The 16937-nt window shown below is 39.9% G+C and overlaps 1 protein-coding gene across 2 annotated transcripts; it reads right to left on the reverse strand.

The window, feature by feature from the left end:
* LOC122659871 (E3 ubiquitin-protein ligase UPL3-like) lies at positions 1–14994 on the reverse strand. Of its 2 annotated transcripts, XR_006332568.1 has the most exons (19): positions 14936–14994; positions 13745–14678; positions 13286–13396; positions 13052–13168; positions 12787–12957; positions 12540–12701; positions 9712–9960; positions 9505–9626; positions 7951–9382; positions 5817–5915; positions 2329–3924; positions 1961–2191; positions 1757–1861; positions 1396–1476; positions 1207–1275; positions 991–1119; positions 795–914; positions 449–676; positions 1–415 (listed from the first exon to the last, which is right to left on the reverse strand). XR_006332568.1 is itself a non-coding variant. In XM_043855018.1 (18 exons), exons 2-18 carry the CDS (start codon positions 14615–14617, stop codon positions 611–613), a joined length of 5733 nt encoding a protein of 1910 aa, XP_043710953.1. In that variant the 5' UTR covers positions 14618–14678; positions 14936–14994; the 3' UTR covers positions 1–610. The 2 variants fall into 2 exon arrangements, 1 of the variants encoding a protein (XP_043710953.1); XM_043855018.1 differs by having other exon boundaries at positions 1–676.
* Between the last annotated feature and the right edge of the window lie 1943 nt (positions 14995–16937).

Genomic DNA, 16937 nt, shown 5'->3' on the forward strand with positions numbered 1-16937 from the left:
AAAAAGCACACGATTGAATCAATGTAGATTTCTTTTGCCTTTTGTTTGCCCATACATTTTTATGCTAGAAACAGCAACTAATAGTGAAGGAGAAAATTTTAAATAAACAAAATATTTCCACCCTTATTTACAGGCACTAGCACCAGACAGAACTCTGCAATTTTCCTCCTCTTCTCTGTGGTTGGCCAAAGCTCAACCAGATTCATTCCATGGGTACCGAAAATCTATTTTATATTATTTAAGAATTGGTGATGAAATTCTGGGGAAGAAATGGATAAAGAGATGAAGAATTTAGGCTTGGTCACTGTGCAAGATGGAATGGAATTTACAGGGATTGATGGGAAACAAAGTAAAACTGGGGAAAAAGTGCAGAGAACAGACCCACCGTTCTTGACACCCTACCAGAAGATGCAAACTAGCATGGTTTCCAAAAGGAAATAAAACAGACCCTCAGCAATACTTAGGTAAAGATGATCGAAAAACATCCTTGAACAGAAAAGGGGCTGCAACTTCTAACAACAGAACAAGACAACGAGTAGACCTATACTTTGACCCCGAAAAGTGTTGTGATGGGATACATACTAATCGATCTGGTTAGTCTCAAGTATCATCAGGACAAGTCGAAAGATCCCTGCCCTTCGCTGATGGCATATAATAGTTTCTTATACATAATTTCCTGTGTTCAAAGGAGAAAAGTGTCATCAACACAACGTTCAAGAAAAAAAAGAGCAGGAAATATAATTACCACGGTTGAAAGTGTGATCCTACTCGTCATCTTAAAAGTGACTGGGTACCTTGCTAGAATAGGGAGGAAGCTTGAGATAGTTAGCACAAGTCATGACACTTGGAAGGTCATCATCCACTGATTCAGAACCAGCCCCATTTGATGCTGAGTTCGTTGTGGTCGAAGAATGCTGTGGTTAAACAGAATGAAATTTAGAAGCAGGTCATCTGAACCAAACATCAGCTAATGAGTTTCATAGAACAAACCTTTCTCACAATTGTCAGCTTTGGATTCAGCACAGCCAGACCACCAGGTGGGAGCCTTGGAGCACCAGTTACAAACTGGCAGAATGCACGCTGCTGCTCAGGTGCAAACTCTCCCATAATCTCCAGCAACTAAAGACATTCAGAAAAAGAGACCTTTTAGGATCGTGAACAGGAAGCAAAGCATTTTGAATTTTTTTGGTCAGGGAAGAGGTATACATTAACAATAGCAGGGCTCTTAGCAGTGTATCCATGATCAAATTTTATATGATCAACCAGAGTCTCAGCCTGCATCCAATAGGAAGTCACTTAAAATTCATAATGGACAATAGAAGTTACTAACATGACTAGTTACCCCATCCCCCCGCCCCCCCCCCCCCAAAAAAAAAAAAAGCAGCAGCAAATTACCTCCCATAATTCTCTTCGCCCACAGAGTAAGTAGTCTAGTTCACTAGGAGAAAATATTTGCAACGATGAGATGTCGAAGACCTGATTATCATACAGCACAAGAGTTAAATTCAGTTCATTACGCAAAACGTCATGCCGGGGAGAGGGGAATGAACATGATATAGTAGTGTTAGATATGATATAGAACACCCCTGAAGTAATAATTGGAACCTCAATTCATAAAAACAAGAAACAAATTGGCACCACACTTGATTATGGAAATAGTTGAGTGATGCAAATATAAAGGCCATTACAACTAGAAACCAAAGACTGTCCTGCGGGAATAAAAGCCAACCCGAGAGAGAGAGAAAGAGTAGCTTGCCTGATTAAACCCTGCTCTAAATGCTTCTATTTGCCGCATAATTCCTGTCTTGACAGTCGCATCAATGACTAAAGAAATGTATTCCTCCAACTTATTAATATCCACCTGATATTTCATTTAACAGAATTTCAGGTAAATGAGCAAAACATTATACAAGAAAAACAATCACATGGTGAAGCTAAAGGTAGACTACTAAGAGAGTACCATTTCATTTTCTGCTCCAGGTTTTAAAACATAATCAGGATAGCCAGGAAGTGTAAAATCCAAACAGAGATCTTCAATAGGAGCACCACGGAAGCGTAAATCAGCCACTGCATTTTGATTACTACCACCCATTGCATCCAGATAATTCTTACGGCAAACAAGAACTTGTAATTCTTGCAGGATCTTTCCAAACTCAGCATCAAATGAAAGAATATCATGCAAATCAAGCTCCTGCAATGGATTAATGAGTTAAAAAAACTTATAATGGACCAATTAAATTAAACGAACATCCAAGAAAAAACAAATAAATAAAGACTTGGACCATCATTAATCAAGACAAAGTGAAAACCCAAACTTTTTGAACTAACCTGACCAAGAACAAGCTTATAAAAGGCCATCGACAATGGAAGGTCCAAAAGCCGGCCATCTTGAAGAGCTTTTGCCATCACTTGTCCAACAAGCCGAAAATATTCAAGGATTTTAGAAAACTGGCCACCATCGGAAGCATCTGTATTTGGTGGCCAAGGACGAGGGAACAACCCAAGAGGAGCTTGTACTACATCTCTGCCTTCCACTGTAGAGTCCAGCCCAAGTTTCTTCATGTCGGAAGTATCTTCAGTTTTACTGGCTTTCTGGTTGTCTCCATCAACTTCCATTGTGGCTTTGTCTGACAAGGAATTTGACCTCCACATGCCCAAACTAGCTTTCTGCAGGTCATGACTCAAAAGGGTATAGAACTCTAGTGTAGGACCCAATCCCGTGCCAACCTCACCAAAGTACTCCACTTCTAGAACGGCTTTTTGACTGGAATACATCTCCATAACTTTTGCAGCAGAATCCAAAATTCTATTTCTTGAAACACGAACCTTTTGACGCTGTAATCTCCCAACACGTACCTCTCTTTCATTTGTTGAGCCAGGCCCATCAGCACCCTGTTGCTGCTGCAGTCGATGCAATGCCCGAGACAATCCAAAGGCAGTTGAATAGAAATACTGCCTCCTAGTTTCAAAAGGAAACAAAAATGGGCATGCCTTTGTTAGTTGGTAACACCATGAAGGAAGACTGCCACTGCACAATGCAAGGGCATCCTGGATCTGCCTAGCCAATTTTGGAGTGAGCTTGCTATTGATAAATTCTTCAGGTGGTACCTTCGCACCAGTTGTTTTAAGCTCATCTAGACTTGAAATCTTCCCCTCTGAGAAATCATCTGAAATAGACATGACTCGCAAACGGGGTGCAAGCTGATTCAGACCCTCTAACACACGCAACAATGCCAATATGCTATAAGTAGGATTAGCTTTCTCAAGATCACATGGAAGCTCCTCTTGCAAAATGCTATCAAGAAGGGAAGTTTGGTGCCCCAAAGTGTCGGAGTTTGAGTTGGAAGCTGAACTAGCTTTGGCAGATTTTGATGTAGTTGAAGTGGAACCTCCTGCCGAACTCCTATCTATTTGGCTGTCTGCTTTCTGGTATGTGATGGTATATATATCGTTCCACAGCCTGCTTCCATCACTAGGAAAAAAATCAGAGCCAGTAAACCTCTCATCATCATCTTCGTCGAGCACAAGTTGGCGTTGTATTGCCTGATATATAGTCAAGTGCCTATTAAGTTGCTTTTCACCCGCCGTAAATATTAACTTGGCTGGATCATTCGAACCACCAGTTACAGAAAATCCTCGGCGATCTCGGCCACCCCTGATACCTCTACCACCTGCTGATGCAAGCCCAGCCATAGCAGCTGCAGCAAATGACATTCCACCCTTCGAACTAAAGGAGCTGCCACTCCTAAACTCTGTTGAGTCCATGCCTCGTACTGTCGCAGCTCTATTGCTAGAACCAGAGGAAGGATTAGTTTGGCTATCACTTGTTGCAGGAGCAGCATTACCATCCTCAGCTGAATCTCCCAATTTCACATCATGAACCTTATCAGGCATGCAAACGGGAAGAGAATCATCTCTCAGCACCTGATGATGAATTGGGAATCCATCAGAAAATAAATATAATGCAATCCATTTCAAATGCTTTCCACACACACACAAAAACACACCCATAGCAGCAAGCAACCTCCCTTCAGACAAAACAGGCTTAAGAAACTCTTAATAAGGAACTCCTACACATGGCAGGTGGCACAGCTCAAAGTTAAAAAGTTTTTCCACATGTTCTGCTACATCGCTTGACTTCTTTCCAATTTTGACGGTGCAAACACTGGAGCAGGAAATGGAGCAAATATACAAGCATTGTAGCAAAATATTTAGAAGGAACTGAGGCTCTAAGTGCTTTCCAGAGCTTTAAAGCACATGCTTTGCATTACTGCCTCATGAAATGCAGCATTCTCGGCATATCAAATACCTTAGCATTCTCATTAGAAATGGTCATTCTGGAATTGAGCTGGCTTCATTAACAGGTATGTGCAACTCTACAGGTACTTTACGATGCAGATAAAAAGAAGAGAAGAAGGGACTAGTGACCATCTTCCTACCTTCCTAGAAGTTTGACCAGGTGATGGTATACGGATATTTAGTATTTTGTTTTATTTTAGTTATTATTCCAGCTCTGGTTCTGAGTCTTAAAGTGATTAGGATACTTGCTAGGATTTATTTTTCTCAATTTATGTTGCTAAATTTGAAGTACTAGTTTGCCTAGGAGAGTCGAATCAGTCAATTAAAGGCCTGATTTCTCTTCTCCAATTATTAATTTGAATTCCAAGTCAGTTTAGGATTAGTAGACACAGTTTCTAAAATCTATATATAGATGTAATGACCAAAGGTCTTCCCCACGATTCTATTATCAATAAAGTTCTGTTTTCAATAATTCCAACTGTTGTGTATCCAGCAGCAACTTGAGTGGATTCTCAAGCCCCTTAGTGGACTCCAAGGATTCAGTGAAATGGATTCCTTACTTCCCCTTCGTATTCCTATTTCTATTCCTAAATTTTCCATCTTTTTTTCAAATTCCGATCTCCAATTTCTGGTCCTTCTAGTCATTGGCGATACCCTGTTTGCAAGCTTATTTTCTATCGTCTTCTTTATCACTTATCTATTTCTCCTTAAATTTTAGGTTTATCTTTTTCTGTCAACATAATATCTGAAATTCTGTTCTTAGTTGCTGGTTTTATATTTCATAATTTCCGGTCTCCGTTAGATGCACTGTTTTCGTTACTTCTCTCTAAAACAGTTCAATTGCACCTACTTGGCCAGATTTCTAGGCCCATCCGCTCAATGCTTCGAGTTATTGATTATATTTCCTAGTTTGTTCCTGATACTTACTATAATTTTTCCTATTATTCCTGTCCGTTGGAGATCCACTTTGCACATCTTTTCTCGAGTCCTAATCATTAGATTGAGAGGTCAAGTTTGCACCACTTTATGCCTCTATGTGTGCACGTGTCGTTACCTAAATGCTGTGCTGCCAATAATTAGCAGAGGAAAAAAAATTGATGGAAGGAAAAATAACTTCATGCAACCTAAGGATAGTAAAAGCCTAATGGAAAAGCACCCTCAATATATGTCATTCAACAACTTGCTTCACTGCCCAATTCCACAAGTAGATCACCCTTCCATTTTTACACTTTCCAAGAGGGGCATGTATGTCCACGAAATTGAGGCCGCTGTTGGGTTTCTCTAATTTTCCCCCATTATCCACTGGTGGCAGGACATCAGGGCATCACCGCTTTGTCCCAAAGCTAACAAAAACTCAATTCAGAGCAAACAAAGATAGTTGGTGTAATAAGACTTCTCATCCAAATTGTAAATCAAGTCCTGCCCCTGAATTTTTAGAGGCAGTTCAAGAGTACTAATAATAAATCATTGCAAAAAAAAAAAAAAAAAAAAAAATATTCAATGGTAGAGCAACATACATCCTCATGGTCGTCGTCGTCATCATCATCTGAGAGATCATCCTCTTCAATCACCAATGCATCATCAATCTCAACCGGAGAGATATCCAACTCTTCATCCTACATAACATAAACATAAAACTTATTATATTATATACAGAGAGAGTCCCATTGGACACAATCTTTATGGTAAAAAAATATAACACGATGAATCTCTCTCTCTCTCTACGTAATAACCTAAACTTTTGTAAACTAGATGCTGGTACAATTGTTCCCTGATTAGAAACTGGAAATCACACAAAGAATTAAAGGGTGATACTGTTAGCTTTTGGACAGAACTTTGAATCCTCTGGTACCGACTGTGAAGTACTAAGGTATCCTTCTTAAAATATTGGGTATATGAAAGTATACTCTATATATACAGTAACAGATACAATGTTAATCTTGTCTGTTTCATGTTTTATATTAATAGTTAATGCAGTTCTAGATAGGAATAATCCCCCCACTATAAGCCAATAACAGATCCTTCTCTAAATCCGATAACAGATTGGGCAGATTTAGGTGTTTCTAGGGCAAAACTAGGGTTAGGTTTTAGAATTTGAGGATGAATCTCATATGGTTTTACCAGACAGACCTAGCAGGTTATTATGGTATAAAAATATCAAGGTTTAAATAAGTTTGAAAATTCTGCAGAATTAGGGTTAGGGTTTCGGGTTTTAGAAACTAGGAAAACTATGGAATTTAGGGTTTAAAGTAAGGTTTTGGGGCAGGGCTTTGGATCGAAGGTAGGGAACAGTGGAAGGGTAACTCGACTGGAATTTGGTTGGTTTTTTATGGTGGCAAGTATAAGATCTGAAAATTGGAGTTTTAGGGCTTAATGTGGAATGAAGGGGATTAAGGTTTTAACTGTTGGAATGGGCTGTAACTGAGATCGAGTGGAGGGAAGATAGTAAGAGATCTGTGGCTGAAGTTTGAATGACTTTTGGGCGGAGGGATAAGGCTGGACAGATTTTAGAGTGAGGTTAGGGTTATAGAAATCGACTAGGGTTAAGTGGAGGATTAAGAAGAGGAAAGTAATTGCAGAATTATATAAACTACTTACTTAAATAACACTGATCTCCAACAGTAGCAGATTGAAGAAGAGCTAAGAGAGGACCTCCCGATCTACAAGATGCAAGGAGTCACTGGAGTCCACCAGCCCTTCAACCTTGATATAACTCAGAAGGGGGGTCTTGATATGACACACAAGACAGTCTCTGAAGAGAGAAGCAGCAGCAGCAAAGGCCAACAGCAAAAGCTCGATTTTTTTAAACATATAACTGGTGGGGGAGCCTCTCTCACGATCTCTTATTAATAAGGGCCTAAGGGCCAAATCAGATTACAATTCAAACTCCTCCTTTCTAAATCGTGGAGGTTTAAATCTGAAGTTAAAACACTTAAAGAGAAAAGACCTAACTACCCTTAACAACTTGAGACAACTTAAAACAACTTAAATATTCCCTAACAACCAATAGGATCAAATGCCCTAACAACCAATAGGATTAGATCACTTAAAACAGCTGAAATAAAAGATACCTTAGGAACCAATAAGAATAAAACAATCTCAGCCAATAGGATTAAGTCCTTAAGGCTGCTAAAAGAAACTAAGTATAGAACTGAAATAAACTATACTAAGGCTCCTACTAAAACCCTATGATCAAGGGGGATTCTTCAGGTCATGGAGACTTGGATCTACATCAATAGTGTTTCCTCTACCCTTCTTATCACATGAAGTAAAAAAATATAGCAATGGATACAGTGAGCTAAAAATTGTTTAGTCCTATACATAATGTATTCAACACTTCTAAGTTCTAATTGAGACCCGAAATGCAGAAAGCTCAATGAAGAACATATAACCTGGAAGCTGATATGGACACAAATTAGTAATAGTTCTCCATCAAAAAATAGACCAAAATACCCAACATGAGGAACATGGAGGGACTGATAAAATAAAATTTAAAATTAGAAAATCAAATGACCAAAACACAGTCACATGAGACCCATACTCTAAAGAACCAAAATAGACATTTGTATCATGTTGCATCTGTTTGCTCATATCCCATAGAACTTCCACGCCCATGAATAAGGATAAATTCAAGCAATAGCAGCAACATACCTCAGAGCTAGAATCACCCCCATGTGCTGGTTTCATCTGTGCATCTTTATCTGAAGCTGCTCTTCTACGAGCAGCATTTCTTGTCTGAGGTCCTCTTGCCTCATCTAGAGCTGATTTAAGAACAGCTTTACCCTTACCTTTTGAAGAGCTTGCATTTCCCTCGTGTGGAGAATCCTTTCTAGCTGCACCTCCTATGGTCATTGAAGATCTAGATCGAGTTGAATGACGACGAGCAGAAGCAGGCCCAGACATAGACGGTGATGAAGCACCAGTCCCAGTGGGTGTGTTACCAGGCTCAGAGTTTCCTGGAGAAGCTGAAGGCTTCTGACCAGATTCACCTCGCTGAACTCTTGGCCAAAGAAATTCTTCAATAGCTGCTAAACTTGCCAAAGGATCAATGAGTACAATGTTCGAAGAATAATCACGAAGAGATTTTTCTCCTTGAGCTCTGCACAGACGTAGCTTAAAGGGCTGGGACAACGCACCAAGTCCCGAGGATAGACGTGAACTTCCACTAGATGACCTAGATGAATGGCTCAAAACAACTGGGAATCGCTCCAAGGAGGATAAAGCATTTTGCAGTTTCTGTACCAAGATACCCAGAGGAGCTCCCTTTCCATCGTCAATGCCGACAGGAAGGGCAACTGCAATGAATAACTTAAACCTCCTAAGTGCTTGTTGCCGAAGCTTCTGTAGGTTAGCCTTTGATGCCTTCTCCTTAGAAGAAGTTCCACAAGAAAAGTAATTTAGCAAAGCTGCAACGGCCCCACTGCCAATGAACTCAAATGTGGATACACCATCTCCTTTGCGCAGTTCAGTCAGCATCTCAGATATCATTCCAATTAAGTACTCTTCATTGGTGGCAGAAAGATCACCAAGGTGAGAACCAGAAGCTTTTGTTTTGCCCTTAGCTTTGGTTTTTTGATCATCAATGCCAGCATTCAACTTCATGCAAAGATTCTTCAAACGTAGAAGATCATCCATCACTCCAACTTCAGCTGCTTCAGGGTCAGCAGGGAAATATTTATCCTTGAATGCTTTCGCACAAGCACTGACAGCCATGCGAAGACTAGAATTAACAGTTGGAATTTCTACTGAAGTTGGGGGAGAACCAACACTTCCAGGTAAGACACTTTTTGACTCTTCCAACGAATTTCCATCTGGATTTGGGCAGCCACTGCGCCGTCGATAACGCCTAGAACGTGATGATGTTCCAGGTGCAGGATCATTATCTTTATCAACTGAAGATGCTTGGGCAGCAACCATTCTTGATGAATCAGCCATTATAAGTGTGTCTACAGCATGTACCACTCCTTCTCTGACAAACATCTTCGAGAAAGTCCCAGGAAGCTTTTCCATGAGAATCTCTGCTATCTGGAGGGCTGGAATCAAGACTTGCGGATCTTTCCAAGCTAAAACACCAGCTAAGAAACTGAGAGATTTGAACCACAATAATTCCATAATTAGTTGAACTGTTGAAATGGGTTAGCACATAAAAATTATGGAAGCAGATAACGATAATAGCATTCACCACTGTCATAAAAAACCAAATACCTTGATATGTTAGTTACACTTAGTAAAGACTGAATCATGTCTGCTGTACTGAAATACATCAATTTCCCAATAACTGAAAGACATTTGTGGCGAACTGGACCATTGACACTGGATCCATATATCTGCTTCAAGGAAAAAATGGACCTTCATCACTAATCAATTGGATAAAGTAAGTGGATACCAGCCAAGAGAATTAAAAACACTAACCTGTATTAGAACAGGCAGAAGATCCATTCCAAATTGCTGCAGAAGCTCAGATTGATCTTGCAATAACTTCTCACGAGCAGAAATCTCAGGAACAGTTCCATTAGTGTCTTCCTGCTTCCCAGAGCTGGTAGCAGGAGACTTCTTTCCAACTGACCCTTTCACTAGAAAATTAGTGCAGGTTGGAAGGGAAATGCTCCCCTGAGGCAGTGGCGGAAGAAGCTCATCCGCAAGGTTGACAATCTCAAAAATCTATCGCAAATCAAAGCAAAAAACTTCAGACCATATGAGCTGATGCTCTCAGGGTTTCTAATACTAAATTACACCATAAAATTCTATCTTAAAATATAATTTTACACTAAAGAGCATAAAAGCAAGAAGAGGCATCAATGCTGGGCACATATTAATTAAGAATCATGATTGTATTCTAACTAAGAGAGAGTACCGAGATTCGAGAAAGCAGTTTCTTGAAAGCAACGCATATGATCACTGTAAGGTGAAGGCACTGACCACCGAAACTCACAGAAGAAACAGATTGCAGCAGCAGCAAACACTGCCACCACCAACTGCTGCATGAGGGGAGGAGGAGCAAAGGAAGAAGAATGCAGCAGCTGCAGGATGAGAAGAGGAGGACGAAGGATATCAACCTCTTTTGGGCCTTCTGGTCTGGCTGCCTTTTTTGTCTTCCAACAGTCTCTGTGCCATACTGCCATCCGGCATCAAGGTCAGGAAGAAGACAGTCAAGACACTGCATCTCTCTTTCTCAGAGAAGGCCTAAATCGGGCTTACTTTTGCATAAATAAGAGAAAAGGAATTTTTTTTTACACCCAAGTCCAATATATTTAAAGGGACAGTCTAAATGACACCTCTATAGGTGTATTTAGAACTTGACCCCTTCTTTTGATTGCACCCTATCTTATTTCCAAAAGTTCTTTAAGTTAGGGGGTAAAAAAAAGTTTTCAAAAATAATTTGAAAGTGACTTATCATTATGTCATTATCAAAAGCTGATGGTGTCTTGCACATATTTTTATTATAAATGTGAAATGACAGGATTTAACCTCATTGGAAAAAAAAAATGTGTTATACTAAAAGAACAAAAAAGTAAGTTACAAATTATTTGAAAACGTAAGGGATGCCAACAAGAATATCCCATATTTAAAATTGAAAGGGATGGGGGTCTTCCCTCTATCTATTTCGATCTTACGCTATGTTTTGAATGACAGAGAAGAAAATAGAAGAATATAAAAAAGAAAGAGAAAGACACAAACTACTTTTGTCTTATTGTGTTTTTCTTTTCTATTTTATCCATTTCTTGCATTCAAAATGGTCCAAAGAGAGTTTATTACTTTTGAATGTACACCATGAGCACCAGCTGGCAGATATGGTGTAGTCTAAGTGCCAAACCGCAACATTTATCTTGTGCCTTATCTAACTATGGCTCTGAGGTTGAGTAGCAAAACATTCTGGGAACCTCAATCCATAAATCTGGGAACACAATCTGAATCTCCCAAGTCGAATCCAAACTGATTTAAACAAAATCCCACTTTCTCAATTTACTTAACCTAAGTAGATAAGATTGTTGTGTGTCATGTCTGAGGTTTACAGAGCCCTCCCATAGACTATCCGCTCGATCTAAAACAGTGAACTTTAGAAGCAAGAGCCGGCTGCCTTCTCTGCATCACAATCCATGGTAGCACACACTAACAGGGAATTTCCAAAGCCAGTTTTTGTTCTATACCCATGGTCAAACCGATCGAAGTATGCGTACAATACTGGTAGGCTGCTTTCTCTGCTCTCCACTCTCTTCCATATAGCTCAGCTTTAGATTTTACATATTTTGAATTCCTGAAAAATGAATAAGATTTATGGGTAGCCACCAACCAGATTTTGTAGGTACACTGCTCTCTCTATTCTGGTGGTATACAAAGAGAGGTAAGAGTGATTACTCCCACTTCATCATTGAACAAATTAATAAGACAATTACCAAAGGGTTGACATTTCCTTCACAGTCCATAAGGAAAGCCTCTCTACACTCTATTCTAAATATCTTCCACATTGGAAGCTTGGTCTTGACACTAGTCTAGCCATGTACTACCCACTCAACTACAACATGGTGAACCAGGCCTTACAAACATATTTTCCTTATTAACAGTAAAGAAATTTCCAAAGACTCTTACATAGACAATAAGTCACACTTTAAATAGTGGAAGAGGCAAGCCAGCTTCATGCACTCTGAAGGAAGAGATGAACTTTGATCATATAATAGTGGCTACACTTGATTACTAGTAATATATGAAGAATGTTAGAGTGAACCAAGGAAAAAGAAAAAATTGGGACTTCCCAATATTAATTTGTTTTAGTAGGTAAATGGGTTAATCAGAACCCATTAGGGTTGTATTGTATTGCATAACATAAGGGTAACTGGATGAGTCACAAAACGTCAACTTCTAGTTTTAACTTTTGAAGCATTGGTAACATCTTCAGAAACAGGCAGCACTATAAGTCATCTCTCATGCACATCCATGTTAAGCAAACCATATCAACAACCACGCATTTAAAAAAAAAAAAACTTTACCATATGGATTGAAGTTCTAACCTTATTTCAACCATATGGATTGAAGTTCTAACCTGATTTCATCCATATGGATTGAAGTTCTAACCTTATTCCACCCTTTCTCGATCTAAAATAAATGATCAACAGGATAAAAAAAAAACATGGTTCAAAATAATAGAGATAATGTATGTCACCCTCTCAAATATGTACACATACTTATGCAGAAATAAAGAAAAGATTTACAACAAACAAACTAGCAAAATTAACAAAGCATACCTGCTCCGGTGGTTTAGTTAATGCAGGTGAAACAGAAATGCTCGCAACTAAGCCTGAACCTGAAAGAATATCTTTTAGTGTGCCACTGATCCCGAGGAGGAGGAGTGTTTTAGATCCTAAAGGGGATCCACTTGCACATGTTGAAAGAAGACGAATTAAACCCTGCAAGCGCATGACTCAGAAACTCAAAATCTAGGACTCCACAAACTGTAAGCATATAATTCAAAAAACATACAATTGCAAATACCGTGTAAGTAGATGTGCTCAAAGAAGCCTGACCACCTCCAGAGTTACTGATGGAAATAAGAGAGGCAGCTTGGGCAACCAGTCCATGATTGCAAAGTTCATCTAATTTCTCAGGAGAAGATGTGAATGCCTCAGCAATTCGTGTTAAGCAAACAGAAGCATGCTCCAAAACCTGCAAATAAAATACAAAAACATCTAAGGAAGATCAAATAAGACCAAAAGGAAGCGAGAATGAGTGGGAGAATGGTGAAAGACAAAAATGTCACCTTTGAATCATGATATTGAAGAAGGTTAGTGAGCAGAGGCACTGCTTCCATCACATAATCAGCTGCATCTGAAGGGAGTTTCTTACACATATTGGCAGCAGTTGACAATGCCACACGCTAAAACATGACATTAAAATAAATACAGCAATGGATCACACTTTAAGAGACAACAAACCAAATTTCTTATCTCAGTAAACAAACTAGCTAGACAAGAAGTTCTACTGAACAATTTACCTGAACTCCCGTGGAGAAAAAGTCAAGATATGATAGCACTGCCATAAGTGCACCAGCTCGTAAACAGGCTGTTGGATGTTCTTGAGATATCTTTTTAAGAGCTTGCAGAGACTGCATGTGTTATTATAAAATAAGATAAGAAAGTGAGCTTGAACGACTATTACTCCGTAGGACTAATAAACTAACAATTGTATACAAATTATGCCTGTCAATTACAAGACAAGGAACCGAAGAACTTGCTCTCTTAATCATGTATAATATCTAAAACCAAGTTTCCTTTCAAGTTTCATCATATTGTTGCTTCTACTTTCGATCTCCTCTTCTTTGTTTAATGGGCTGGTTTTCTGGATCAATCCTACCCCATGTATGTATAGTCAAAAAATGTTTCAGAAGGGAAGTAAGCGATAGAGGAAGAGGGAAAGGATACCCATAACATGAAAGGATGCAATGAGAATTAACCTGTTCTGCCAAGTCCATGTACTCGATGGTGAGCAGCCGTGCACAGAAGCAGGACACAGCGCCATAGTGAACGACAGCAGCACAGGACGACGGAAGCACATCACAGAGATGGGTCAGAGCCCTGGCAGCAAGTAGCATGATGTCAGCATTGCTCTCGTGATTAAGCAGTCCCACAAGCACGGGCACAAACGAGTCAACCGAGAATGTGCTTAGTGATTCCTCGGTTCCAATAGAGAGCATCTCGCAGAGTTGTGTTAGGGCCTCAACCTGACGCCCTTCTTCCCCATCCGCTCGCAACCCAGCTAATATCTTCTTCAGTCGCCCGCTCTGGTGAGAGGAGGAGGTCGCCGCCACTGCGGACGAGGGCAGTAAATCGTCCAGCCCAGCACCGAGTTTCCGGAGTAGCCCTTGGAGAGCGCTGCTTGCAGACGTCAGATTCTGATGCAGAATTCCTACACCGCCTTCACTGTCATTATCATCGTCAACCCCGCCGCCGCCATCGATACTCAAACCCAAGCTCCTCTCGACGTCCCTCTCTCTGTCCCTGTCCCTATCCCTATCCCTAACCCTAACTTCGGGCTCCTTCTCTTTACCCTTATCGGAGTCCTTGTCCCTATCCAAACCCTGATTTTTTCCACGCCGGCCTCCCGATTCACGGCGGGCAGCAGACCCAGACGATTCGGTGGTGGAATCCATAACTACAACTGATTCTTGAGACCGTGAATTCTGGCGGGAACGGGTGGAAATTGTTGAAACGGAGGGAGCTGAAGATGATGATGCAGAGACACGAGCTCTCTTACTCGAACGGGTAGTGGGTTGAGATGAAGGGGCTGCTGAGGAGGCCTCCGCCCGCTTCCGACTCCGCGTTTCCATACAAAACTCCCTCAAAACGAAGAAGCCGCTCGCCGTCGGCGGCGATCAAGCTTTCGACGATCTACAAAATTCAGGCATATTTTTGATCACCAATTTCAATTCCTTTAAATGAAAAGATGAACACGGAATAAAAAAAAAAGCTAGCTTTATTGAATCAGACCAGTCACGCAGTAACCAAACCCCCAACAAAACAAAAACGAAAACCCTAGAAACCCTAAAATGCACTAAAAATCGATCAGCCGCCTTGCAATCAGAAAATTTGGTATATGTCGCCGGCAACCAACCAAAAACTATTACAGATACCAATAGAGTACTAACAAAGCTTTAAGCTTTCCTATCGATTTATCGATTTCGAATGTCGTGACTCGTGAGGGAATTACAGACGTCCCCGGTCTCTGTGAAGAGTTACCAGAATGCTTAGGGAAACCCTAATAAAAAAGACCTAAATAAATCGAAGTATCGAACAGATTCTCTCTCTCTCTCTCTCTCTCTCTCTCTCTCTCTCTCTCGTTTCCACGGCGGTGAAGCCTTCTCCTCTAGCCCGTCACTTTCGGCGTATGCATTTTTGTGCCTTTTCCAAAATTCAGCATCTTTCTTCATACATCATTCATTATTATCATCATTATTGTATAATGATTATTATTATTTCTAATTACAATTAGGTTACATCAATGATTTAACAGGAATTTACCCTTCAAAAAAAATTTTTGATTTAACAAGAGAAATCTACTTTTATGTATGTTTTTCGTTGATAATACTATTTTGATGGAATAAACAAAATATTATTAAAATTATAGAGATCAACCTACGAATAATAAGATTTTAAATAAATAAAATAAAGACAAAATATATAGTGTAACTTAAAATTAAAATAGGTTGGATGGATTGGAGAGGTGCATCTAGGGTATTGTGTGATTGATGTATTCCTTTAAATTTAAAAAAAAAAAATTATGTAAGATCGTTATACGATCGGCTATGATGTATAGAAAAAAATGTTGGACAATTAAGAAAAGTCACATAGATAACTAAGTGCAGCAGATATGAGAATATGAGAATGTTGAGATGGATGTGTGGTCAAACTAGGAAGGACAAAATAAGGATTGACCACATTAGAGCTAAGTTGGGAGTAGCTCTAATTCATGATGAATTACAGGAAAGTCGCTTGAGATGGCATGACCATGTTCAACGGAGGCCTTGGAATGCTCTAATTCGGATGAGTGATTTGATTTAGATTGAAAAACCTAAAAGAGCAAAGGTCATACCTAAAATAATCCTAAGTGAGGTGGTGAGGAAAGACATGCATAGCTTAGGCCTTGTATCATGTATGATTTCGAATGGAATTCATTAAAGAGCAAAGATCTATGTAGCCGGCCCCATTTAATTGGGATAAAGCTACGTTGTTGTAGTTGAATATTTTAAGGGGGGCTTCTCTCTGATGACACCTATTTGTAGTTTCGGGTGAAGAATAGGATATTACAAGAAAACCCTTCTAATAGTGGGTATTGATGAGATTTCCACGGGGAGAGGGAACCATAATATGGGTGGGGTGTGCAGTTTCATTTTTGTACTGGTGTCGTGGGGATCTTTTCCCTTATTTTAAGATCCAATTTCTTAGGTGTCCACACTCACTCACTCACTCTCTCTCTCTCTCTCTCTCTTTATTATTATTATTTTGTCATTAGGATGTACTGCTTACAGTGTGGTACAGTCCTACAAAGCTACAAGAGGGAGTACAAAACTATAGGAATACAAGAGGAGAACCTGGAGATCGGAGGGGTTAAACCAAAGGGAAAGAAAGAGGGAGAGGATTCCAGCCGACGAGAGAACAATCAACTCCTTACATCGACTAGTGGCTTTGTAGTAATCATCGCTTCAATGTTGTAGAGAGCAAGATTGTTACACCATCTATAAAGAGGCCATACCACAATTCAAATCCTTTGTTGAAGCACAGACATGTTCTTTAGGGAGTGATGTCGAAAGCCACTTGAGCAAGGGGTATTGATTTTGGTTATCCACTTTAAATGCCAACAACTGCTATGTGGTATATCAAATAGGGAAAATTATCCTCTGCAATTCCCTACTTGGTCCAATTCCCTAGTACCTATATTAAGAGGGTGGTGGATCCCACCCGAGCATAGTATTCGGGCAGGGATGGAATGATCATTGCAACCCCCCTTGTTCGACAGAGAATTTGTTCCCACCTCCACATGAAAGAAATGTCTCTAACCTCCGTCTATCAAGGGGCTCTTCTAATGCTGGAAAAGTTAAAAAGGAAGAATCTTGGGCGTGTTGTTAATAGAGGCCAAGGCAAACTAACTTC

The sequence above is a fragment of the Telopea speciosissima genome, chromosome 4 (assembly GCF_018873765.1).
Source record: "Telopea speciosissima isolate NSW1024214 ecotype Mountain lineage chromosome 4, Tspe_v1, whole genome shotgun sequence".
Taxonomy (NCBI): domain Eukaryota; kingdom Viridiplantae; phylum Streptophyta; class Magnoliopsida; order Proteales; family Proteaceae; genus Telopea; species Telopea speciosissima.

Bases quoted from the DNA above. Each gene is read 5' to 3' on its own strand.
- LOC122659871 (XM_043855018.1), bottom strand. From the start codon at position 14,617: ATGGAAACGCGGAGTCGGAAGCGGGCGGAGGCCTCCTCAGCAGCCCCT. The intron at 5,916-7,950 runs GTATGTTGCTGC...TATGTTATGTAG, and splicing joins GGGGTGATTCTAGCTCTGAG to GATGAAGAGTTGGATATCTC. The intron at 1,276-1,395 runs GTAATTTGCTGC...TATTGGATGCAG, and splicing joins GGCGAAGAGAATTATGGGAG to GCTGAGACTCTGGTTGATCA.